This window comes from Montipora foliosa, chromosome 10 (assembly GCF_036669935.1).
Source record: "Montipora foliosa isolate CH-2021 chromosome 10, ASM3666993v2, whole genome shotgun sequence".
NCBI lineage: Eukaryota > Metazoa > Cnidaria > Anthozoa > Scleractinia > Acroporidae > Montipora > Montipora foliosa.
The window spans coordinates 15,532,871-15,559,505 of record NC_090878.1 but is presented as its reverse complement, the minus strand read 5'-3'; the positions used below and the strand labels follow the sequence as shown (position 1 = coordinate 15,559,505).

Here is a 26,635-nt window from a genome sequence, read left to right as displayed (position 1 = left end):
AAAGGGGTAATACCAAGCAAGTGAACGGCAGTGGAGTCTAAAGGTTCTACAGTGTATGTCACACAACGCGCATGTGCAAGTTGGTCAGAAAGCTCTTGAATACGTCCAATTCCAATTCGGTAGAAGAGTTTTACAACTGTATGTGCTCCAATCTCGTTCATCTTCAAAAAAATTGCAAATTGTTGAGGTCGAAAAGCACAGGCTTGTGAAAGTTTCTCTCTGTGAAGCGAGAACGCGTGATCGGCTCGACAGTAATAACGGCTTAAAACCGAAACACGTGTGATGAGCTCTAGGCATGTTAGTACCAGCCTGTCCCTACAGCATATGTGCCCCAGCTGACAAAGTCCCTTTGAAGACATTCCTTCAATTACATGTAATTACTATCATTGTTATTATTTTAGAGAAAAGATGGTGATTGTTACCTTTTTACAAGGACTAACAGTCTTTATGTCGGTAGATGGTGTAAGAAGCCGCTTGGCAATCGCTTGTCTCTGATTGGGATTGGTTGAACTGAGCAGAGTTCGTCTGCCATCATCATGTTCCACAAGAGTAGCGCTGACAAATTGGCAGAAAGGTAAGACAATAGAATTAAAAGGATAATTTCTAAGGAAATTTTAACTTGGCATCAGAGGATGGTTGAAGGAAGTAGATTTGTTGCATGCCTATCAAATAGGCATGCAAAAACCTTCCATGTAACTCCCACTAACACAGCATAACAGCTGTTTGGATTTAGCCCTTTCTCAGAGTGAACTGATGGATGGACAGACAGACAGATGACTGACAGATGGAAGGACGGATCGATGGACCGACGGATGAACAGACAGAAACACAGACACACAGACAGACGATGGACAGATGGACGAATGAAGGGACAGATTGACAGTCAGAGAGACAGACACACAAACAAAAACCCACTGTACAATGTACATGTATATGAAAGCTAAATGCACAACTACCCTAAACTCACCCAGGGTGCTGAAGGGGTCCATTTATGACAGCTTGTCTTAGTTCCTTTACATTCCAATGAGTAACAGGTTGGGGATATGTCAACTTCAATGCAAAAACCTTCAGCAAAAATGAGACACAAGAATTATGAATACATGTAGATTATTATACTTATTATTTTATGGATAAAGTAGTACAGTGTACATGTAATTCACCTTCACAATCACCATTAAAAAATAATTACCTCTGGGATTCCAATTTCGTTCACATTCATGTAAGGATCTGGAGAAATCACAGATCTACAAGCATAATCCACTCTCTTGCCCATCATGTGTTTACGGAACAATCCTTCTTTCTTCTCAAGAGTCTGTTCAAAAATTCAAACGTAGAGACTGACACTGACTGCATATCAGATCAGATTCCAGTTGATGAATGAAAGTGGTAACCTGCGATTGGGGATTCCAGTCATAAAAGTAGTCCAGATGAGTTTTTTAACTACGACCTGCATAATCTGAAAAGCTGTAAGGTTTGAAACATGTTTTCAAACCAATGGAATTTAGAATCATTCCAATGTTTTATGCTTTCAAACCTCTTCCTTTCCAGGCGACAGGGGCAATCGTGGCAATGTAAGTTATGGATTCTGCTTGAAACATTTTTGGTCAATAAAAGTCTGGTGAAATGCATTCATGTGGAAATCAGGTAAGACAGCTTTTTACCGGTACATGTACATTGTACAGTGAAATATAAAAATAAAAAAAGCGGTTGACATCATGGGTTTGACTCCAGACATGAGCACTCAAACTTTTCCCCCATGCATTCTAGGCTCACTTTGCAAAGGCAGTGTCAATCTCTCACCTGTCTTATTCCAGGAAACTTTATAGCTGATTTATCAAGATCACTGTCAATACAACCATTCACATCGGTCTGCAGCTTACGCCAGGCATTGTGAAGTCTCTGCGTTGGTGTATCCCCATCGACAGTTGCAGGAGCATTCCTACCCTATGAAAATGCACGAAAGTGAAGACAAATTACATGAAGACCTTCACATTTTACATGTACAGTGTAGGTGAGAGAAGGAGAGTTGAAATTGGAGTGGGGAGATTATAGTGGCATTGCTGCCTGCATTCAACTATGGAGGGTACGTGATTGTGTAAATGGGCTGGGTTATGTACATGGAACTGTATGTTGGTTGTTCACCCTTCACCTAAAGTATTTTGGAGATCCCATTTTAACAAGCCAGCTGTTGGCACTTAACGACGTCCCTGCCAAGCTAAAGGTCACTTACAACAACAAAATAATAATACACTGTATTTTATCAGGTAATTTTACAGTTGTTTGGATGATTACATGTACCTGGCCTATGTACATGACTGTATGTGATGGAGACCATTGTTATGAGCTTTCATCACTAGGGAATTCACTGCTTTTTGAACACAAATCATAATAAATTATTATTGCCATAATCATGTTAATAACTAAAGTAATACAGCTGAACCTGAATGTTTGTGAGGTACATATGTACATTCCAGATTTTGGCTTAGTAAATTTAAAAGTTTGTTTTTTGTTCCATGATTAAGAGATATAAGAGATTTTCAAGTAATAGCAGTTATCTTTTCTTGGGCCATAGTAGTTGAGGCTGCTAGATATTTCCAGTTCAATTCATCACCTGACGGCAAACAAATTGCACAGAACAAATTCAGGCTGTAAATTACATGTAAAATAATTATATGGTCCTTAATTCTGGTTGGTAATCAAGGACATCACCAGGAACCTTATTTCCATGCACAAGCCAGGTGCATGTATGTCGGCCATAACTGTTGAATTATTCAAAATTAATGATCTGTTAGGAAATGTGACATACAAAACCCCTTTTCTTTTTTGCTGGTTGTGCTTCATCCTCTGTTGTTGTTGTTGTTGTTGGATCTTTTAAATCTGCCAGGCATTCTTTCACCAACACACAATCCTTCAAAATCTTGTTCAGATTTCCAGTGTGTGCATTTTCAAATTGCTTATCCCCAAGCCGTGATATCTATGAATAAAACATGTACATTGTGTATATTCAGTAGACATTAACCAATGGATCGTGTAAAATGTTTAGACAGTATTTTACAATAAAGATTATCATAAAGGGGTGGCTGAAAACTACGCAAGTAGATAAACCTGACATCCATGGCTCAAAAACCAACATTTGACTTTATTAATTTTGCTTTCATTGTTAATTTCAGTTTACAGTGTCCCCAATTAGTGCTCCAGCACTAGAACAACTAGACACTTACTTTCCTTTCAGTAGCAGATAACAGTCATTAACAGTGTACAGTACATGACTGTATCGTATTCATGTGTAGAGGATGCATTCAGATTACACGTACATTGTATACATATAGGCCACAGCTAAACTCTTTTTGAAAAAAAAATAGAGCTTTTTTTATTAAAACAGCAGATGGCCTAGCCTGACATGGCTTGTGTAAAGATCACTTTAAACTACACTGTATCAATAACACTTAGCATGCATTCTTTTTTTATCATTCTAAAAGACAAAATCTTCCACTGTAACAGTAACTTGGGAGACACATTTTATTGCTCTAATTAACATGAATTTCTCACCGCATAGTAACACACATAAATTTATTTAGTCACATGCAAATGATTGGCTTTACCACAACGAGTGATTATAAACATGTGATTGCTCAAACATCACCCAAATAATTTTCTTCTGATTCTACAAGTACTGCACTTGAACATTCTGTAAATCTTAGTTTCAGCGAGTGAAAGTTCTTAACAGTGTCAACAATCGAAGACAGTTAATCTGCTATTAATTTTGCCTTTGGCACATGTCAATCTTCGACTCAACAAGCTTTTGGCCAGGCTGGTACATTGTAGTTAACGGTGACTCAACAGCCATGAAAGTTGTTGATTGTTGTCATTTGCCATTCTTCATTCATCATCAGCATGTTTGCTACAGTAGAGGAAAGGCCATCATTTTATAGTTGATGGTGCAGTTAGGGCATGCTTGCTTGACCGTCTGAGTGTATCATGGGGATTGAGAAAATCAGCTTTTGCTTGTTCTCCTCACCTTCCTCAAAGTCCGCAAATTTTAGAGCTCTTGTTTGTATGACCAGTGACCCCACAATTACGAAGCAAAGTTGGTTGACTGCTTTGGCAATGGAAATGCTGCTACCTTTCTTCCTTTAAAAGACAGTCCAGGGACACCAACATGACCCGTAAACCTTCTGGCTTGTTGTCTGAAGCGTCCTTCTTTCTCCCCTTGGCAAACACTTTCTTTCGTTTCCAAGTTCCCTTGGATTCTTAGCTGATAATATCAGGACTGTATCCTTTTTCTTCAGCCCAGGTTGTCCAAACAGTAAGCATGGACTGGTGCTAGTGCTTTATTCAGAGTTTGCATTTTCTGCATTTTCTTTTACATGTAGTTCTTGCAGTTGCTTCGTATCACAATCAACCAATATCATTTGGGTTATCATGGCAACTGTAATATTTACATGTAAGTATTTCGCAATCAATTTTGGCTGAAATACATTTTCAAAGCCTGTAGTACAAACTACAGTTATTAGTATAATTACATAGATGATTATTGAAAATTCTCTGTGCTAATTGGTTGTACTTGAGGTGAATATTACTGTAATGACAATCACCTACCGGTGATGGCCACAAATTAATTTTGTCATACCACAATTTGGGATAAGATTGTCCAACTCTCATTCAATCAGAATAAAGTGATCTTGTTGAATCCATCACGACAGTCAATGTATGGTGAAAATAAATAATCAGCACTTACCGGTCTAAATCTTGAAGGGGGAACAGGGAAGACTTCAAAAAAGAACATGTCTGCAGATGAACGCTTCCTTTTGGCACTGGGAGAAGGATATGCTCCAAGAAAAATGTCGAGAAAATCATCATAGTGTTCCCATATTTTAAAGATTTGGTTTTTGACCTCCAGTGGTGTGAGATGGGTCTGCTGCATGAGTTTCTTTAATTCATCATCTTTGTCAGCTCCTTAATATTCAAACATTTAAAATTCTGAGTAATTCTGCTCATTGCATGAATGTGTTAAAATTGTCTTCACCACCATTAATTTTTATAACAGTAGTCGATAATTATTATTATTTCAAACAAAATCATAAATGGGTTGAACCCACTTGACTCTGAAGAGGACTTCTGCTCAGGTTGTGGAAACGTCAGTCAATGTCATCTCAAACCGTCCTTCTCAGGACTACACTCACCTGGACGCTCATTCTTACATGTACAGAGACTCAATTCTGATTATTTTAAACATTAGCAATAATTAGAACCTCATTTGGTGCAGACATGTAAATATTAATCCTGGGCCAAATTTCTCTCACCTCCTACCCCCCACCCTCGGAATAGACATGCCACCAAATTTCATTGTATTTCTTGAAAGATGGCTGCACAGGATGTCTTTGTATCAAAACCAGGTCCTCCGCTGAGTCACAAAAGTACGAATGACAAAGTTCAGAGGGTGTACACTTTTCAATTGTGGAAGGTTTTTTTTTTTTTTGGGGGGGGGGGGGGCAGGAGCATTTGGATATGTTACTGGTCATTCAATGCGGGATTCATTCAATGCGGGATGTTGGAGCAGTGGTCACAACTACATGTACCTAATGATGGCATCGTGAGCAACAAACTAGAGATTAAGTTGCAACATGTTTTGTTTTTGCTCTCTACCAGAAATGGTTTTGTCCATGCTCATTTACCTAATGTTACTAATTAAAAATACCCATCACACACTAAAGGTGCCATCTCACTCTGTGACAGCCATTTTGAGCAAGTACAATGTAAATGTGAAGAACAAACACAAACAAAGACCGACCCCATGCAGTCAGTCGAAAAAAGACACTTAAAAAGGGATGTTTGGTGCTCTGCGTTGAGGAATTTAAACTGACCTGTTGCATTTTCAGTTGTTTCATTTGAGTCATTTTGAAAAACAGTAGCTAACTTGCTAGCTCCTTCACTGTGAATCCACTTCTTAGCATCCCTTGATGACAATCCTTTCAAAACCAAGCTATTACTTTGTTCATTCTTTACTTCCCGAGAGGGTGCACCACAAACTGGGCAATAACGTTTCCTGTCGCTCATGTGGCTTCTCGTAAAGTCTTTGATAATCTGCTGCCTGAAGTTTGTGACATTTTTGGCCACAGCCCTCTTTCTGGCTTCTGTCTTGTCTAAATCTTTCAATGCCTTTTTTACATGTTCATCAAGATTAGAACAGACATCCTCATCTTGGACGTCATTTTTGCCTTTGGTCTCGGTTTCAGCCACATTGTTGGAAATAAGTTGGAGTTCATCAGCAACTGCAATCAAGCCATAATCCAGCACCTTCATCTGGCTTCAAGACAACGTTTTCATGATGAGAGAATGTAAACAAGATATACAATGTAATTATGACAGTTGTACGTATATAAAAGACACAGTTACTGTAATGGCTGCTGATAGTCAGCTAAAATGTACAGTAATCCTCAAGTTTTTACAACCTGGTACAGATCTGGCAGACCTTTTCCAGGGGTAAAGGATAACGGGTAAACTTCAGCATTTTAAGCCAGTTTTCAACAAGCTAACCCGTGACCTAAGAATTATTACAAGTGATATTACCTTGTTCATTTCATTTCATCCATATAATGTTGATCGATGAAACTGAGCTCAGATTGGATAAGACGAATTAATTAGATAAAAATTCTTAAACCAACTTTTACAAAAGGACTCACTTTCAAAAAAGAGGCGAACAGCAACGCAGAATTGGAATTTCTTTGGGATGATCCTAGGAAGGATCATTGGTCAAAGATCACATTGGTCATGGTGCATAACAGCAACTGAAGAATCATTTCCCACAGTGCATTCATGTGTTAGGTAGAAATCTCTACCCATCACCGTTCGCCTTATGTGCAAAATTATGTCACTTCACTTTCTCTGATCAGGATTATATGCGCTCTATGTTCAAACTTTCAATAACAAATCATCAAATTATAGAATACAATCCACTAGCCTTCAATTTACTGACCCACTATCGCAATCTCTCTCCTCTCATGTTACATGATACATGTCAATCAAAGTTACACTCGATACACATTCTTTACATTTTCATATATTCCGTTGTCACGATATGAAGTGAAGCCAGATCGCTGGCCTGCAAGCAGGCTCTCCCACCGCAAAGAAAGAGAGCCTGCTCGCAGGCTACCAGATCGCACGTGTGAATTTTTCCTCACGTGCACGTGTCGCTAATATACGGATTCCAACACCCTTTACCAGTCACCCTTTAACAGTGGAAAAGTAACTGCAGAATACCCCGCCACAGCTAACCACTATTGTTTCCCCTATGCGGCATCTTTTGAAGAACGAGACTTAATACAATAGAGCCTATTCTTATTCAATGAAATGCAAATAAGTGGCGGGGTATTCTCCAGTTTAGCCCCTTTGGAGAAAAGGTCTGCCATGGCGGATCTACGATAAATAATGACCAGTTTCCAAAACAATGAAAAAGTTGTACATGTATATGACTGGACAACAATCATTGTTTATTGATTTGCCGAGGGTTTTAAAACCTTTATCTCCTTACCTGAGAAAAACATGACGCGCGACTCTGGGAATTAGAAGATGCCCGCATCGAAAACAAGACGATTTCAAAATCTTTTGTAAAACTTTGAAAAACAACGGATGATACACGGGAAGTGGAAGTTCCAAATGTCCAAAATGCCCAGGACAGAAAATGTAGTTCTGTGCACAAGTACCGCATAAGTCATCTTTATCGGTTGGACCGAGGGCGGGATCGTACAGACCTCCGAAATTTGGATGTAACAACTCGTCGAAGGTTTCCGGATTCGTTATCTTTTTAACGCTAAGTTTCTTTAGCTCTTCAGGCGAATACAAAGACAGTCTGAGACCTTGTAGGTAATGGAAAGGAACAGAACCCGTACCAAACATTTTTGATTTTTAACCAAGCCGAGCAAAGAGCTTTTCACCACGTGTGGGTACAGGTCTCTTTATGTATCATACATCGACAATATGGTTCATATGATAACAGCCTCTGAGCCAAAGATATCGCTGCTTCGTAAACAATTAAAAATGGCGGCACAGCAGAAGAATTGAAGTAACAGGTTCCAATTCCACGATGTTTCGCAACCCGGTTAGAGCTACGAAGCTACTTTCTAGGTGAGTTTACATTCAGTTTGTAAAATGATTAAAAAACGTAGTGCTTCTGATATGTGTGACCAGGATATTATGGCGAAAAATGCTGGATTATAATGCGCACGTGTCTCATGACAAATGTCACGAAGTGTCCCATTTGCCCTTCTCAACTTCCACATCCCTTCGTCTTTTCCAAGGTTAAAAAAACACTTGACGTAATCCTTACCTAAATCCAACCCTAACCTTACTATTGTTTACAATGTTATAACAAAGAAGTAGTTGGCATTTATATGGTAGGTTACAATCGAACACTTCCTGGTGTTAAATATCACAACAAGAGTGAATTAAATAAGAGTGTTGATATATCACTTTGTGGCCTTGCCCCAGCGCAGTCACAAATGGATTTATTTTTAGATACACTTTGCGCGCAAAACCACAGGCGCCCCAAGCTGAAAATATGTGGTGTATGCGACAGTTTGTGTATATAGAGAATTGTATGGGAAAATCACCGATCGTAAAAAAATTGTGTAAATAACTATCTCATTTGAAATAAAGTTTTCCTACCTCAAATGTGTGACCAACAGTACTTGTCTCTTCTGGCAAGTTTCGAGCCATTCTGACGCCGTTTAGTGAAGTCATCCGGAAGGCCGTTGCTGAAATAATGAGAAGGCCGGTGACTCCATCCATCGCTGGCCAGACCTCACTCCACAAATCGTTTTCTCCTCAACAGGAAAAGTCCCGAATCGCAATAAAAACAACAGTTCCATAAAGCCCAATAAATTTCACTCCAAATACGTGTGTTTCGGCGGCCGAAAGACTCATGGCGAACGAAAACTTTGCCTTAAAATTCACCTCTTCGGCTTTCCTCAGAGGCTTGTGACCGGGTAGTCAACAACGGAAACTCGCAAGATGGTTTCAGCCTCAACTCTGATTGGTCCATTTGAATTTGACCGCGCACTGGCAACACGACCGTTGTTGACTTGTGACTGGGCAGTCAAAAACGGTCGTGTTGCCAGCACGCGGTCAAATTCAAATGGACCAATCAGAGTTGAGGCTGAAACCATCTTGCGAGTTTCCGTTGTTGACTACCCGGTCACAAGCTTCTGAGGAAAGCCGAAGAGGTGAATTTTAAGGCAAAGTTTTCGTTCGCCACGAGTCTTTCGGCCGCCGAAACACACGTATTTGGAGTGAAATTTATTGGGCTTTATGGAACTGTTGTTTTTATTGCGATTCGGGCCTTTTCCTGTTGAGGAGAAAACGATTTGTGGAGTGAGGTCTGGCCAGCGATGGATGGAGTCACCCGTCTTCCCATTATTTCAGCAACGGCCTTCCGGATGACTTCACTAAACGGCGTCAGAATGGCTCGAAACTCACCAAAAGAGACAAGTTGGTCACACATTTGAGGTAGGAAAACTTTATTTCAAATGAGATAGTTATTTACACAATTTTTTTACGATCAGTGATTTTCCCATACAATTCTCTATATACACAAACTGTCTCATACATCACGTATTTTCAGCTTGGGGCGCCTGTGGCAAAACAAGCAAAGGGCCGTCAATTCTAACCAATCAGAAGAAGCCATATCATACATGACTGCTTCTGCAATGTTTTTTTCAGGGACATGACAACTGATTTTCGCAGGAACGGGTACATGTATTCTAAAAATGGACTCATTTGTGACTGTGCTGGGGAGGCCATCCATGCCATAACAACACTCTTATCTAATTCACTCTTGCTCACAAATTAATATTAAGCTTGCATCTGATTGGCTTCATTTCTGGGCACAAGTCTCTAACCAACAAAATTTAGGGACCTTAAGCACGCACATTTTTGAGACGCAGAAGGCAACCGGAAGTGATCTGTTTTCCCTTTCAACTTGTCTTCACTCAACCACATTTATAGTGCTGAGTATCGTTTCTCCATTAGAGATGATTAGTATAAAAATTTTGGAGACATCACTGTCCTGGCACGCGTAATGTTCTCTCCGGTTGCCGTCCGCATCTCAAAAACGCGCGTGCTTAAGCTCCCTATTGATTCACTTTTAGTACAGACAATGCAGTCTAGAAGGGGAGAAAGGAAGCACTGTCATCACAGTGATAATTATAAAGGAGGGAAATGGCAATTCTTGGCTTGCACTTGCAATAGTTAGACAGCCATGTTGGTGTACAAAGCAAAAGCAACAAAAGCAAAATGTCGCTTGCATTTTGCATAATAGTAGAGCCAAATTTGCAAATATTTTTTTTCGCTATTGTTCAGCACACCGACGTGGCCGTCATGTGCAAGCCAAGGATATAAACTGAACCTTTGCACTGGAGAGATGACAACCTCTTTTTCCAGGACCTCCCCATTACCTTCTGGGCTGGGGCAGCCCCAAGAAGCCAAGGAAGAGGTCGTGGGAATGTAGTTGGAGAGAAGAGCATCTATAGGGGATCTTGTTCTTGAAAGAACAATTCAGAAGAAGGATGTCAGGAAGTCAATAGACCATTTTACAGTTCTGTGCTCAGTTACCAGGCCTTAAAAGCGAGGCAGGAGTTGACATTGCTTTGATACAAAACTCATTGCTAATGAGTTTCAATTTACATAAGAAAGGGCAGTGAGGTTTGTATCAAAACAAGGTCAACTCCAGCCACTTTTATTCAAAGGCCTGATAACTGAGCACAGAACTGTAATATGTTCTGTTCTCAAAGCATGTAAGGGATAACAAAGAAATAGTTTGAATTGAGTATTCTGTAACCATTTTATATAAATTTCTTGAAGTTCCTTTGTTTGAATTAAAGTCCTTTTTTTTTTTTTCTTTTTTTTTTTTTTTTTTGCAGCATTGTTGGGTTGAAAAGCCTTGATCAAATTGAGCTGACATTGACAACCCATGCAAGTGTGTCACACCTAAAGATGCCTGGCCTTTCAAAACAATACTTGCAAATCAAGAGCAAGTATCCTGACTTCATTGTACTCTTCCAAGTTGGTGACTTTTATGAAATCTACAGTGACGATGCTGTAAAAGTTGCAGAAAAGACATCTCTTCGAATCTCTAGGAATCCCAATGTTAATAGGCTCATGGCCGGGTTTCCTGTGAGGTCCTTAGATAGCTGGCTTACAACACTTGTTCAACAAGGTTTTCAGCTTGCAATCTGCCCTCAGCAACCCAGCAAGTGAGTGCATCCCATTGATAGAACCTGTGTTATGTAATATTGTTGAGAAAATTATGGTCAATCAGAAAAGTCAACTTTGTCCGAGAACGTTTTGTCCCCCTTATACATGTATTACATTTCTTTACATCCATTTATAAGGCATATATCATAAAAAAGATTGACAATGTTACTTTGGATTGGGTAGTTAAACAGCCAACAATGTCCGGTGGAGAATTTTCAGTATATTACTAGGCAGAACATATGGCTACAATACAAGAACACGAGAGCTCCTCGTGGTCTTGCCCACACACACCATTTCCTAGAGGGTCCACAATTTAATGTACCCTATCATAATGCAACATTGTGACACTTGATCAGTCTCGTTTAATCTACTACATACATTGTAGCCAGCTTCAAAAGAATGCCTCCCATCCTTTCTTAAATGCTGTTGTCAAAGTAAGCAGTTATAATCTGTAGCAGCTTTTTTTTTTCTTTTTCTTTTGATCCTTGACGACCATTTAGGGTCAAAATTGTACAGTGGCATCAAGTGATAATTCTTGAATTTGGAAATCTTTGATCTTAGATACATCTAATTCTTAAATGTTATTGTTACCAGTTAGACTGCTTTGGGGCTAAATGATAAGGGTCGAGCAGGGATTGTATCGAACTTGTGGGGTACACTCAAACTCACAAAAGATTCCTTTTAGTAACTTTGATTTAATTCAATCAGTCTCACTGTCTCCTCGCTTACAATTATCGTTTCACCTCAAAACCTGTGAAAAAAACTCTACCCTATCCAATTTCACATCAACAGCTACATCCGGATGTAACGCAATCACAAGAGTTTCGATCAGGATGGCACAGTGGAGAGAGCACTCACCTCCCACAAATGTAGCCTGCATAGCAAGCGTTTCCAGTGGGCGAGGAGTGAACTCTTTTTTCGGTCGTGCAAGAATAGGGCAAGCACAAAAAAAAATGGTGGTGGGAGGGGACTCTGGAGAGGAGAATGTGAAACATCGAAATTTGCGTGGAAACCCCATGGAAACGCTTGCTACGCAGGCTACCACAAATGTGGCCTGGGTTTGATTTTCAAACTAGATGTAGGTGTCTTATGTGGGTGAAATATGTTGGTTCTCTACTCTGCTTTGAGTGTTTTATTTTTTTCCAGGTAGTCCAGTTTTCCATAATTTACTCAAAAACCAACCTTAATGATATGAGTGATTTTATTTGATTTGATAAATTTCTGGACAGTTACCCCATTCGGGGCACTGACAGCTCTACCTGACTCTCATTAATCTCTTTAAACATTGAAACTATCAAGCTTTATTACAGGACACCCACTAATTCCCGGTTAATCCACCGCGAAGTTGTGCGACTGGTCACACCAGGGACCCTTCTGGAACCGCAGAAACCAGATGCCAACTATCTGATGAGTATTGCCCAGGGACCTGATTCTTCTCTCGGGCTGGGCTGGCTTGATCTATCCACTGGAGAATTTCATCTTGGTGTGTCATCTCTTGAAAACCTGGAAGAAGACTTGTCAAGGGTCAGCCCTGCAGAGGTGGGTGTGGTGCTAGAGATTTTGTTTTTTTCTTGTCACCATGCAACACATGGTGTGTGTATGTCACCCCTCATAGCTGACTAGTTAGAACAGATGACATAGTACTGGACTACCCTATGAAAGAAGAAAAAAATAATTAAAAACCTCAAGTACTTCCAAGGAGAGAGAGCTGCCTTTGCTTGGAAATCAAAAAAAGTCTTCAATAGCGACATGTAGAGTATAGAATAACTTTATCTGCCCCTTTTTTTGGAGTTAGATAGTGCTGTCTTATTATTAAAAAGATAACTTGCAAGAAGGAATCAGCAGTGGCTGGTTATTTTAAAATCACCCTGTTAGATACTTTGGCTTTATTGGGTGATCACAACCAAACGATAGGCTGTGTCTCACACAATGCTCATTCAAGAAAGAGCCCACACACATCAATTCCACTCACTCTATTTTGATACTTCTGCCAGTCGGTTCTTCAATGACCAAGTTCTAGATTGGATGGGAGTACTCTCAGACAGTCTTGCTGTGAACACAGGCCTCTAAGAATCTACAGTAAGGGATTAGGTCCAAGTATAATCCTATTTTTGATAAGCTGTCCCTAGCAATAGTTAGTCAACCATTAAATGCTAGCAGTACTTTTTCTTGATTTCTCCCAACAGGTGTTGATGGCTAAAGACCATCTCGAAGATTCCAAAGCAACACACAATCCCAAAACAGGGATGACATCAAAAAGGTCTCCACTGGAAAAAGTTAAGGACTTCCACCTCACTCTTGTTCCATCAGAGTGGTTCAATATAGAAGCATCAACGCAAACGGACAGCTTTGCGCCAGAACTTTTCTCATCCATGATATCATCGCAGTTTTCGTCATTGGAAAAGGCTGCAGGTGCTGCTCTATTGAAATTTGTGTCGTACACCCAAAGACATGTTGCGCCTCTTGTCAGCCATCCTTCCAAATTTTCACATGGAACCCACATGGCCATCGACTCCAACACAAGGAGAGCATTAGAATTGACCAAACCCTTGATGGGAACAGACAAAAAAGCTACCTTGTTTGGAGTCATGAATAACACCACCACAGCATCAGGACAAAGATTGTTGTATTCTCGTTTATGTGCACCATCGACAGAATTGGATGTCATCCAATTGAGGCTGAATGCTGTCGAGTTCTTTTCTATCAACAGGCCTCTTGCTGAAGAGCTGAGGAAAAACTTGAAGATTTGCCCAGATATTGAACGTAAAATGCAGAGAGTAAGTGATGTAGACGAAAAGCTTAAATTCTAACTACACTACAATGAGCTTCGAGTGAAAGTGTATTTAGGATATGTCAGACAGCCGTACAGATGTAAGACAATCCTACTACAAATGCAAGACAATCCTACTGTAAAAACTAAAGTTAAATATAATCTTTAAATTTGTGCTGCACTACATACGAAAAACCACTAAAAAAACCTTCCTTTAGACGTGGCCAAAGAACATTTGGAAACGTATTCCTCGTGTAATGCAGCAGCACAAAAGCCCGAGGAAAGGGTGGCAATAATTAAAACAGGACATAATAATAAAGTAAACTGACAGGGAGACTGACTGACCTAGAATGACTTAAGTCTCCCTCCAAAACTGTTAAATACCCTTAACTAGTCCCGTGACACCCCGCGAGCCTTTCCATCGTGCCGTCAGAATATCAATTTCTGACTAATTCATTCAGTCATGCAATCATCAGAAATTAGACTTCCTCCCAGCAGTAAAACTCGGTTCTGATAATTATGAGAAACATAATATGGAGATTTAGCCAAGCCTAAAAGCGGAGCTCTTGTGCTGTTTATTCTTACAATAAGTTAACGTGGCTTGAGCCTGCGATCCAATCGACAACCAGTACCTGGGCCCAAAACCGATTTCAGCTCATAGCATCCAGGATGTAGGGCCATTGTTGCAATAGACCAATATTGTCAAGTTAGCTAGAAAAGAAATGAACTTTTTGGAGATGTGAGTTGTATGATTTCACAGTGAAACTAAAGCCCAGCCAAGTTAAGAGTATCATTTTAAAAAAATAAACGAACTGTTCACAAAAAATATGAATCGGCGCCCGAATGGCTTAATTAGATAACGCCATCAGTCTGTTAAGTGGAAGGTCGTGGGTCTCTGCACATTGCTCAAAGCGTTCTAATAAGCATTTAAATGAATTAGCAAAGACTATAGGCCATTTCCGAGTTCGTGTCTGCCTCCTCTTCAAAGCGAGTCTAAGTGCGAAGTTTTTGTGATGGTAATTAATTCTACTTTACATATGAATGAAACCTAATTTTCATAACAAACACTTCGCACTAAGACTCGCTTTGAAGAGGAGGCAGACATGAACTCGGAAATGGCCTATTCGCCATGTGTAAATGCTTTGTATGTTATTTTAAAGGTTGCGACTGGAGTTGCCAACTTAAGCGACTTACGCGCCATCCATGGGGCCATAGTCATTTACAAGAACATTGTTTCACTTGTACATAACTCTTACTTTGACGCCAATCTTCGGGCGATTGATCACCTATTTATGGCGGATTTCGACCAGTTGGACGGTTTGTATAATGAGCTGGACACGGCTGTTGGCCAAATTGTATCAGAGAACAGCATGATGGAAGGTTATTCAAATACAGCTGACGAGATTAAGGATAAACTAGATGAAAATACGAGAGAAGTAGAGGAGTTACGGGATCTTTACAGGTATGTTTTAAAAAAGTGGTCCTTTGTTATTTATTTATTGATTTATTTGATTTATTTATTTATTTATTTATTGATGTTTTATCACAGGTAGCCCAAGCTCGATGTGTGAGCATCTGTACTGTACTATATTATATTATGCAAGATTAGAAATATAAGGATTTGTATGGGGAAAACGTTTTTTCTCATTTGCTTCAAGAGCCATCGAATGGGGCTTTATTCACAAGCCGCGTTACCGAAACCGTTGGAAGATCGCTTAGCGACCCGGCCCAAGACTCACGATTAGTCACCATTGTGTCGCATTGACCAATCGCGGGTCGCTAAGCGATCTTCCAACGGTTTCGGTAGCGCGGCTTGTGAATAAAGCCTCATCCGTTGGTCCTCTAAGCAGATAGGGAGGCAACCGGAAATCAGCTGTTTTCCCTTTTGTCTTCGGCACACAACCACATTTACGTTGCTAAGTATCGTTTCTCTATTAGAGATGATTAGTATAAAAATCTTGGAGACACCACTGTCCTGGCAAGCGAAATGGTCTCTTCCGGTTGCCGTCCGCATCTCAAAAACGCGCCCCGATTTTTGCAGAGTTTGGCGGCTCTTAATTCCTTCTAAGTGTACAAGCGGCTCGAATAAAGAAGACGAATGGGCATCGGAGGTATCGTCCGTGATCTACGTGGAATTTCGAGGCGATCGAAGCCTTGGAGCGAAATTGATGACCCTTTTCCTTCGGTGATTCCGTTCAGCGGCTTCGTCTCGGCCCCCAACCTTGGGAAAGAATATATAGAGGGAAAAGAAGAGGAACCAAAAACCGCCTAAATCGCTCTGAATCGACCCAGCCTGAAACCGTACCAGAGAGCAAGCTAAGCTTTTTTTTTTTTTTTTTTTTTAAATGATCGTAAATATTTTTTTGTAATTTTGAGAAAAACCGTTGTTCCTATACAAATCCCTATATTTCTACTCTTGCATAATATAATACAGTGCAGATACTCATACATACATCGAGCTTGAGTTACCTGTGATTTTATACTAGCGAACTTCAAGAATCCTTCTCACAGCATTTGCAACTATTTCTGGTCAAATGAAATAATTTTCTCATTGATTGCATTCAAATGGTTTCTACATCACTTTTTCATGATATTATTAATTAAGGAAATCGTCTGTCGCCATCGTCATCATCATCATCAAATTTGCTCATCTCTCTTAACAGGGAGTTTTCCACCTTTCATTTATTACACTACATTTAACCAACGCATTCACGAGATTTTAAGTAACACGCTTAATAAGGATTAGGTTGATGGCAGCCGCAACACTGCTTCAAAGCTACTGATTCCTTTAAACGACTTATCGTTTTCAATTCACGAACTATTTATAACTATTTCTGGCGACTGATTCCCAAGAAAGGGTCATGGGTGAACTTGAAAACCACTTTTTTGTGTGTTGGGACTCGATTGAAGTCGATAAAGATATATTTTGGGTAATTTTTTTTTTGTGCTAGAGTTACTTCAAGTCGTGAAAGAATTTACGTAGAAACGATTGGCACGTTCAAAGGTCAAATTTGTTGAATTTTGACTAGAAATCGTTATCAATGCCTTAACTAGATCCCCATTCGTACCCCCATCGATGAAACCAACGACGAAAAACGGATATCAGGAAAAGCTACCGGTAGTTAGTGAAGGGTGCTGCCTCAACTAACACCAGATTTTTGCTGTTCGCTGGTCTCATTCTGTTTCGCAGAGAGACGCTGAATATTCCCCGGCTGGTTATCAACGGTCATAAGTCATTTATACGAGTTGTGGAAATCCCTATAACGAAGACGGAATTACTAAAAGAAAATCAAGATTTCGTGTTTTTGGAAGCGACGTCAAGTAAAGTTCGTTACAGTACTTTGAAACTACAGGAACTAAATGCTAGACTCAAAGCCTTGCAAGAGGAGCACGAACGGATTCAGAGAGCGTTATCTGAAGATCTCTGCAATCAGGTGTGAGAGAAATTATTGTATTACTTTGTTTATTTATACTTGGAAGCGCTTGTAGGATTCATCCATAATAGTTAACATTAGTTTAAAACTGACTGAAACGTTTGATGCGCTAGAAAAAGTTTCAGCTGAAAGATTGCGAGGTCGTGACTTGCTACGTCACGCATTAAATTAAATGTCACCTGAGGCCCGTTTCTCGAAACTCCCGAAACTTTACGGGCCATTTTCGGGTGTCACAATTCCCTTTGTATCTCACGAACGGAGAGGATTTAAGTCGTCAAACTTCACATTAATTTTTCCTTTTGTTACAAAAAGATCGGCTTTCCAAAATAAGAGGTTGGCAGTTTCACAAATGGCTTTTCGGGCCCGAAAAGTTTTCGGGACTTTCGAGAAACGGACCCCAGCTGGCCTTGGAACTTTGATAACCAGATCTCAAAGTCATAGTCAAATGAAAAGTGATCGAAAATTTAGGAGAACAGACCTTATTCGCTTGTTGCTTTTTTTTTTTTTTTCCCAATACAGATCATGTGGCGGTACCAAGGAATTTGATCCTTTGTCTTGTTTGTTAATAAGACTGAGTGCATGTAAGCTTGACTATGTCCGACTTTGAAAGGAACTGAGTACCCTCTTGACTATTGTCACATGATCTAGACTGGAAAAACGACCTTTACAAGCGAATAAGGTCTATTGGAAGACAAAAACACTGTGTAATCACTTCACTTCTTCATCTAAAACCCTCCCGCCAAATATATATAAACTCATTTCATTCCATATCCAAATGTGTTGTATGTATGCTATGTCGAGATTTCAAAGAATAAGTATTTGCACTTTTTCTTTTTTTTTTTTTTTTGCGATTTTCGGGTACTTAGGTAACATCCCATGCAGAGCACCTCAAGCGACTTGCAATTTCAATGGCCGAATTAGACGTTACGACCTCGCTTGCGCTACTCGCTTTACAGAGAGGTTACGTAAAACCTGACGTTAAAAACCATAAGGAATTTCAAGTCAAAGGAGGGCGACACCCAGTTGTGGACATGCTACAACCCAACAGCTTTGTTTGTAATGACTGTGAGCTAGGAGAAAGAAATGTTTGGATTGTGACAGGACCAAATATGGGTGGTAAGTAGTTCAAAATCCCGGTAAGCGCCACGATATGAGTGAGATCAATGTTTGCGCATTATTTGCGCAGTGTTGGCGAAGTATTGGGGCAATATGGTCAGAAGATTAAACACCCCGATATGAGACCAATATTTGCGCATTATTGGCGCAGTGTTGGCGAGGCATTGGGGCAATATAATCACAAGATTAATGCACAATTTAAACATAATGTTTACAAGACATGCAACGCAAGTTCGACATTAGAGCAATGTACGTCGTTCTTAGTGCAACATTAGCGAGAAAATATAGGAAGAAAACTTGGGATACCGCCACTATAATGTGGACACTACTGTTAAGGAAACATGGTTTGAGACGTCTGATTTTCTGTTACCCCAATTCCGTGTGACCGCAACACATGTCTGTCATACGGCCGCTCTGTAGAAAAATTCGTCCTCAATAATGTTACAAGGAAACAGACGACGAAAAAAAAAAAAGGAAACATACAGAAAGAAAAAATTAGCACTTCCTATCCCCCACCCCCACATGTTTTTCTTCGATAGTCCACCCACCCCTCTCCGCTTACACTTGCTATTTAGGTCCCAGGGAATACCGTGGTGACGTGAATCATCGTTGGAATTCGTTTTGAATAATATTTGCTGTTTCCTAGGAAAGAGTACATTTCTTCGTCAAAATGCATTGGTCGCCATCTTGGCTCAAGCTGGTTCGTTCGTTCCGGCCCAAAGTGCTGAAATTGGTATGTACATAAATAAGTTTTCGCTGGGGAAGTCTTATCAGGCAGGTCGATGAAAAAAAAAAGTTGCAGAAATAAACACATTCTTTGTAAGTGTAGCGTTTGTCTTTCCTTTCGTGAAGAGGCCTCTTTTCTCCATTTTTAGGCAAAAAGACATCTGCCCTGGGTCGAGATTCGCTTTGATTCAACCACCCTTACGTATCCCCTTATACTTGTACATATTCATTGCTGGAATTTGACATCTTCAAATCCCACGACCTGCTCCCGTCTGACCTTGCAGCTCAGTCGGTAGAGCAGCGGTGATCTACCCGAAGGTTATGGATTCAATTCCCACCCTGGTCAGAGTTTTTCTCTGTCCTTGAGTGGGCCCATTTTCATTAGTAGGGCTAACGCTCACATGGTGTACATGGGTAGAAAATAGCACTTCACGTCACCCTAGGCCTCTCATAGTTAATTCTGATTTTTAGACCGCTTTGATTTTCATTATTCTAGGAATTGTGGACCGTGTGTTCGCGCGAATCGGAGCAAGCGACAATCTGGTACAGTATCAGTCAACTTTCATGTCGGAGATGTTAGAAACAGCCTTCATCCTGGCAAATGCAACGGAAAAATCGCTTGTTGTAGTCGACGAAATTGGTAAGGAGAAGACATCGAGGCGGTCACAGTGCGAACTAAGGGCGCGCTCGAAGTTATTCTGGAATAAGAATAAACGAGATGATAACCTCCATATTTTTCTTTGGATGTAAATTTGGGACTTCAAGATACCTCTATAACATTTTATCGGGAAACGATCCTGAATTATCCTTTGTATTCTGATAGTATCAAAATTCTCGCAGGTGTAATTTTTAGAAGCAAACGTTCGTATTCTTAGTTAAGGTCAATCGAACACAACCTAAGATTCTCGAGAATATAGCCGTTTTCAAAAAAGCGTTGCAATGTCAAATTAATAAAGGAGTTTTTAGTAACGAAGACTTCACTGCAAGATATCTCTTCGCGCTATCTTAGCATTTCGCGATATTTCCGCGTTTGCTGTTTTACTTATACTTTCTAAAATAACTCAGATAGTACGCGTGCTTCGACTGGTCAATAGAAGTGTTTGCAAGAGCGTATGTAAACGTGGCTGTCACGTCATTCTAGTTTACCAGTTTACCAGTTTCAGCACTTGGACTCCTTCGATTTGACTACTGTCTGTTTTGCTGTTATGTGGTCTCATCGATCAGTAGTCCATTCAGAAGATTACGCCAAGCCGACCACATTCCTGAAGGAAAGGCCAGACCACAACACCGGGAACTACATGCCCTACTCTTTTCGACTAGTGTGTGGGATCTTTAACGCCCCACAGAGTTTATGAATATTGAAGGCTGGTGAGACGGGGCATTTATTTGTCTGCGTGTGTTGTGATTGACCAAAGTATTCGCGTTCGTTTTACGGCGCTAAGTCGACAACCAGTGCACAAAAACATGAAAGTTTTTTTCATTTCTTTCTGTTAAATTGTTGCTTTCATTTTTTTCCGCGCAGGCCGTGGAACGTCTATGCTTGACGGCCTCTCGATAGCTTGGTCAGTCATCGAACATCTTCACAGTGCTATAAACTGCCGAACGTTAGCTTCCACTCATTACTATCAGCTTGCGAAACTAGCAGATATTCTACCTCGTGTGGATTGTTACCACGTGACTGCTAAGAAGGACAGGGATGGAATCAGCTTCACTTTCAAAGTCATTGTAAGTAACGCAAATCCTGCCCGACGGCTAAAAGATTAATTAACCTTTTTGAGGTATTTATAAAGCGTGATACTTAAACTTAAGTTGCTAAAACTTTCATCTGTGAGCTGTTGTGAAGAGCAAGAACTCTCTGGCCTTCCGTTGAAGTAAACACTCCCTGGTCTTGCGTAGAGATATGTCCAGGTTTGACCCTAATTAGATGCACGCTGATTTCAATAAGCGTCTCGAAGTGTCCCCTTGCTCTTCTAGCCAACTTTAACATCGCTTGTGTCTCAGAATACAGAAAATTTATGTCACAAAGTGTCCCCCAAATGCTGCTCTGTAAGTGAAGATTAACTGCTGCATTTACCCAAAGCTAAAAATAACGCTAACCTTAGGGTCAAACCTAGACATAAGTGGTTCTTATCCAACTTCTTAATACACCAAATAATAAACGTTAATTTTTTTCTATTATTATTATTATTTTTTTAGCATGGGTGTGATCACAAATCGTTTGGAATCGACGTCGCCAAGCTTGCCGGAGTTCCTGCGCTGGTTGAAACTCGCGCCAGAGAAATTCTTAACAATTTAGAACAAAATGATAGCATTTATGAAGACACTTTAGAGGTTAACAAAATTGAGAAACGAAACGAGAAAAATTCGGTGGGAAATTCAAGTGATTCGGAAGTTTCTCAAGGGGTTGGAATGCCAACAACTTGCACACGGGATTCTGAGGTGGAAACCGAACTCACTAAAGCAATTTTATTGCTAAATCCAGAGTCTTTAACTCCAAGGAAGGCTTTAGAAATAATTTACGACTTACAAGCAAAAGCACGGAATAAGAGCCCATAGAAAGTTGGTTCACGTTGGAATGTTACTTTGACACGCAAAATGTGTCACGCAATGGGTCAGTTTCCAATCGTCACCGTAGGATTGGGACAAGTGCGTAATGAAGGCTAAGGCTTGTTAAAGTGAACTGAAGCTGTATTCTGTCAGTTTGTAAAAACAGGATGACGTTTCAGACCATTCTGACACTCTCTGGCGTTTTACACAAAGTGATATTCCCAACCTTTAAATGGCGTACACGAATGGGAAAATAGGCATTTGTTTTGAACAGGAAGTAACAACATTTTAGTTTTAACTAAACGCACCGTGGCCGTTTTCAAGAATCTTTTTTTGGAGTGTAATTTTACGCAAAAGGAATACCGGGTTGAATCGGAATATTACTTTGTGCAGTTCTCAGGAGATGCCTTCCCTCACGTTGACCGAAACAAAAGGAAATGACGTGAATATGACCAAAAGATCAACCCAAATGCTTCCAATGACAATCGAAGCTATAACCTTCCGATTTCTCGTTCGAGAGCTTAACCACTGAGTTATATCAGACTTGAGGAAGCCAGGTCACTAAGCTAGATTCGGGTTGGAGCAATAGGCCTTTTGCAACAAACGATCACATGATACAAAATCCGCCATGCTGGAGGGCAAGCTCATTATTATTCCCCTACTGGGACATTAAAACAAAGAGACCTAAACCAGTCAAGCTTGACTTGCCTTTGTTTTGATGTCCCAGTGGGGGAATAATAATGAGCTTGCCCTCTAGCATGGCGGATTTTGTACCATGTGATCGTTAGTTGCAAAAGGCCTATTATAGTCCATTTTAAAGTTGTGCTTAGTTACCTGGCCTGTGAATGAAAGTGAGGCTAGAGTAGACCTTGTTTTGATAGAAACCTCACACTGCCTTTCTTATGAAGATTCTTACTAATTAGCATAACAACAACATCATTAACATAACAAAAGAAGGAAGGTCTGTATCATGACAAGGTCAACACCAGCTTCACTGTCATTTAATGGCCAGGTAACTAAGCACACAACTGTACAGCGGTCTATTATACATTTCTTATACTGTCAACTTTTTCGTCGCAACTAAAGTAGTTATTTTGTCGCGACGTAAATCACATGTGCGTGTAGTGTGCATTCCCAAACGTACTTATTTCGCGATCAATTCTTGCCCAATCCTTGTGAGAAGTACAAGTCGTTTCTACCTTCTGCAACGCTCCTTGACAACGATGTGGCGATTTTTTTCAAACGTTGCCTGGCGTTACATCTATTTTGAAAGTTGTGTCGGAACGGTTTTTGTCTTCAGCCAATGAAAATGTTCGTGCAACCTCATGTGATAAGCGACGTTCACACGTAAAAGGCAAAGCAAGGATGATTAAAAAATGTGCAGGCGCAATTGTAGTCAGCTATGAAGGGAGGGGCTGACGCCATCTTGGTTTGAACTTCAATCAGGGTGGTATGGAATTAGTGTTGATGCATGATAGTGTTTTCGTTCTCCCGATTCTCATGTAAATTCAAGAAAATGGGGTTTTTTCAATTGTATTTGCAGTAGTTTTCACGTTTATACCCTTGCGTTTTAATTTGACGATGCGTCGCACGTGTGAATCAGGCTCTATTTTCGCAAAAAGAAATTATTTTCTTCTAAACCAGCCGATGACCTTTTTTCCCCCCATACTTTTATTCCCTTAGACCTAATCTTTGTTCTTTAATATCTACACCTCAAAAACACGACAGAATGAAAATGTATTCTCCGTCAGTCTGTCGAAACCTTTAAGTCAGCGATGCCATTCTAAAGGCTATGCATGTACTAAAAAAATAAACTTATCCATTCTAACTAACAGTATACATGTACCTCTTTTTTTTTCTTTTTCAAATCAATTAGGCCAAAGCTGTATTTTTCTTTTCTTACAAAACCGTCGCGTAAAGCAGTGAAATCAAAATGTGCTTGAAGAGCACATATACAATGGCCGTTTTTATACTAGAGACACATAATTCGTCTGGGACGAACTTGGGCAAACATTTTTTTCTGCGTCTGTTAAATTCATCTAGTATAAAGACGGCCACAAAACGCATTATGCGTCTGGACGAGGAATCTATTTTAGTGCGACTTCGAAGACGCACTAAACTGGAAAGTTCGTTCAGACGCATTATGCGTCTAGTGCCCGTCTTTATACTAGACGAATTTAACAGACGCAGAAAAAATGTTTGCCCAAGTTCGTCCAAGACGAATTATGCGTCTCATATAGTTCGTCCCGTCTTTACACCAGACGGATAACATAAGAGACGCATGATTCGTCTGGACGGATTATGCGTCTCTAGTATAAAAACGGCCAATCCTGGACAAAATTGCTTTTAAAATACGCATTAAAATATTTTAAGAACACTTCTCATGTCGTAAATCTAATGACTTCCCCTCCCCTTTGGTCTTAAACCATAGTTGAGACATGGTTGGGTTCAACCTCGTCCCCTCGTCGTTCAACCTTATTGTCCCTTCCTTAAGAAGAGAGACCGTGGGGACGAGATTGGGTTGGGTTATAAGCGCCATAAAACAATAATATCACTGGTTAACAAAAAAAATGTGCCATATATTTTTTGCGATATTCTGCGTAACAACGACGTGGAATCACCAAACTTTGAGATTTTGACGACAACGCGAGCACACAGATGGCCGTGAACCTTTCATTTTTTTTAAAACTTTATTTCGCAATAATCGCGAAAGATTTACGACAGTGGAAAGTTATATTTCAAGGTGACGTTTTCGACGACGTCGCCGTCGAAGATCATGCACTAATATATAAATGGGCCTTATTCGCGCGGCGGTCATATCGGCCATAGACAATAGATTTCGTACCCCGAGCCTCGAGTTGAAATGTTTGGGAACGAGTTTCGGTGGGGAAAAACAAGAGTTTTCAATCCCTCGTGACTGAACATGGCCGCCGTGTGATTAAAGCCCATGACGCGTCACCATGTGAGTAAAATAATTGTAGGCATATATTGATAGTTAACGATGTCATTAAGTAAAGTACGATCGTCCGGGTGAGTGTAGTCCTGAGAAGGACTGTTTGAGGTGACATTGACTGACGTTTCGACAACCTGAGCCGGGAAGTCATCTTCAGAGTCAAGTGATTTGTGTAACGTCAGTAGATACTATAAGAACTGCGTTACAAAAATCACTTGACTCTGAAGATGACTTCCGCTCCGGTTGTCGAAACGTCAGTCAATGTCATCTCAAACAGTCCTTCTCAGGACTACACTCACCCGGACGATCGTACTTTACTTAATGATGATATGACTCCTGGGTTCAAACCATGATTTACAAGTTAACGATGTATTTCGCATGTGAGAATGATAACTGAGCTAGTTGCTTGGCAGCAACTGGGAAAGGGCATGAAAATTACGACCTACGTAACACTGGTCAGGTGCTCTTCCTATAGACCTCTTTCATAATGGCGGCCAAATAAATTATTCTTTTGTTTTAATGCTAATAAGCCCTACTAACCTCGCTACGACGAGCAAATTTCAAAAGAATATTTGTTTTAAAACGAGGGCAGTGGGTCTAATTAACATAACTACAAAAGAATGTAAAGTTGGTCGCCATTTGTGAAAGTGGTCTATTGAGCAAGAACTCTGATTAACTGTTTGTATGTATGTAAACGACTGGGTATGCGGATGGAAATGTAACTAAGCTATGCAAAAGAAACCTGAAAGCTAACCAATCAGCGTTCGGTGTTCTGCAAATTATCCCTGCTCTTGCTAAGCTAAAATATTCCGAAATCTCTACAGACAACACCCAAACATTGCATATATTTAACAATTATTCCATGAGCGCGCGTTGGATATGAGATGATAGATAGCCAACGAGGCGCCGAGTTGGCTATAATCATCTCTTTATCCAACAAGCGCAAGTGGAATAATTGTTTTATTAAAAACGCCCCCAAAATATAGAAAACTAGAGTACAATAAAAATAAAAAAGCCCAAAAAATCACGCATATGCTTGCCGTGTTTGTAGATCATGGTATAATGGCTCATAACCCACGATGGCTTAGCCAATCAAAACTCTCGATTTGCATTATCCAATGGTCCAGTTTTTAATAATCCATATTATCCTATAAATATTACACATTAGCCAATCAGGACGAAGCATTGCCTACGAATACAGAGCGGCATTTATTCGATTTCCTATGACTACAGAGGTACTTCATAAAACGTTCTGCCCAATCAGATCACTCGAAATTTGAATCTCTGAGTCAAAAGACAGAAGTCAGGAGTAGACGTAGAAAACTCGTTTAACTACTTTGTATTCATTCACTGCAATTATTTCTATTCTTCCAACATGTTTTGCTAAATTGGTACATTTTAGTCCTATAACGTGTGATTTTTCCAATAAAATCGTTGGCGTCATGATTTGCTTGGTAAGCGTAATTTTTGGCTGAATGTGTAACATTTATCAGGGGCGAGGCGTTCTTTAAGCAAACACGCACGTGCGTACCTGACAAATTGGTGTCAAAAGCATTAATAAGATCTCCTTAGAGGCCCCCACACAGTGTCATTCTCATCACCAGTCCCCAATTGCCGGTTATTTTTGAAGGAAAAGTTATGATGATTATGTTATTACGAGGACGGAGGAGGATGAGTCAATGAGTCATGAGTCAATGGACTCACAGTCAATATAGCAATAATTTGTTGATTAAGCCTAAGCCCTCGTTTCAGTGATAAGGCCTAAGCACTCTCTGAAATTTTAGCTTTCATTTTATGGTTTAATTAACTTCACTAACTCATTGACTCATTGACTCATAA

At 40.1% G+C, this 26,635-nt stretch overlaps 2 protein-coding genes across 3 annotated transcripts in view; one reads left to right on the top strand and one right to left on the bottom strand.

Moving 5' to 3' along the window:
- The window catches only part of LOC137973464 (DNA-directed RNA polymerase I subunit RPA1-like), a 59,984-nt gene extending 52,023 nt beyond the window's left edge, over window positions 1-7,961 (bottom strand). Inside the window, exons 1-8 of one of the 2 annotated variants that reach the window (XM_068820287.1) lie at window positions 7,532-7,961; window positions 5,865-6,307; window positions 4,739-4,956; window positions 2,807-2,974; window positions 1,801-1,944; window positions 1,190-1,312; window positions 968-1,065; window positions 423-555 (exon numbers count right to left, since the gene is read on the bottom strand). In XM_068820287.1, coding sequence (XP_068676388.1) covers window positions 423-555; window positions 968-1,065; window positions 1,190-1,312; window positions 1,801-1,944; window positions 2,807-2,974; window positions 4,739-4,956; window positions 5,865-6,307; window positions 7,532-7,896 — 1,692 coding nt within the window. In that variant the 5' untranslated portion in view covers window positions 7,897-7,961. The remainder of the gene's footprint in view (window positions 1-422; window positions 556-967; window positions 1,066-1,189; window positions 1,313-1,800; window positions 1,945-2,806; window positions 2,975-4,738; window positions 4,957-5,864; window positions 6,308-7,531) is intronic. The other variant, XM_068820288.1, reaches the window with a different exon arrangement.
- Window positions 7,962-8,016: 55 nt separating this feature from the next.
- On the top strand, window positions 8,017-21,999 carry LOC137973032 (DNA mismatch repair protein MutS-like). The gene is made up of 11 exons (XM_068819747.1): window positions 8,017-8,124; window positions 10,917-11,249; window positions 12,561-12,789; window positions 13,437-14,027; window positions 15,181-15,482; window positions 17,211-17,454; window positions 18,321-18,570; window positions 19,217-19,303; window positions 19,793-19,936; window positions 20,819-21,021; window positions 21,493-21,999. The coding sequence occupies exons 1-11, from the start codon at window positions 8,084-8,086 to the stop codon at window positions 21,850-21,852; spliced, it is 2,784 nt and encodes a 927-aa protein (XP_068675848.1). The 5' UTR covers window positions 8,017-8,083; the 3' UTR covers window positions 21,853-21,999.
- The last annotated feature ends 4,636 nt before the right edge of the window (window positions 22,000-26,635 follow it).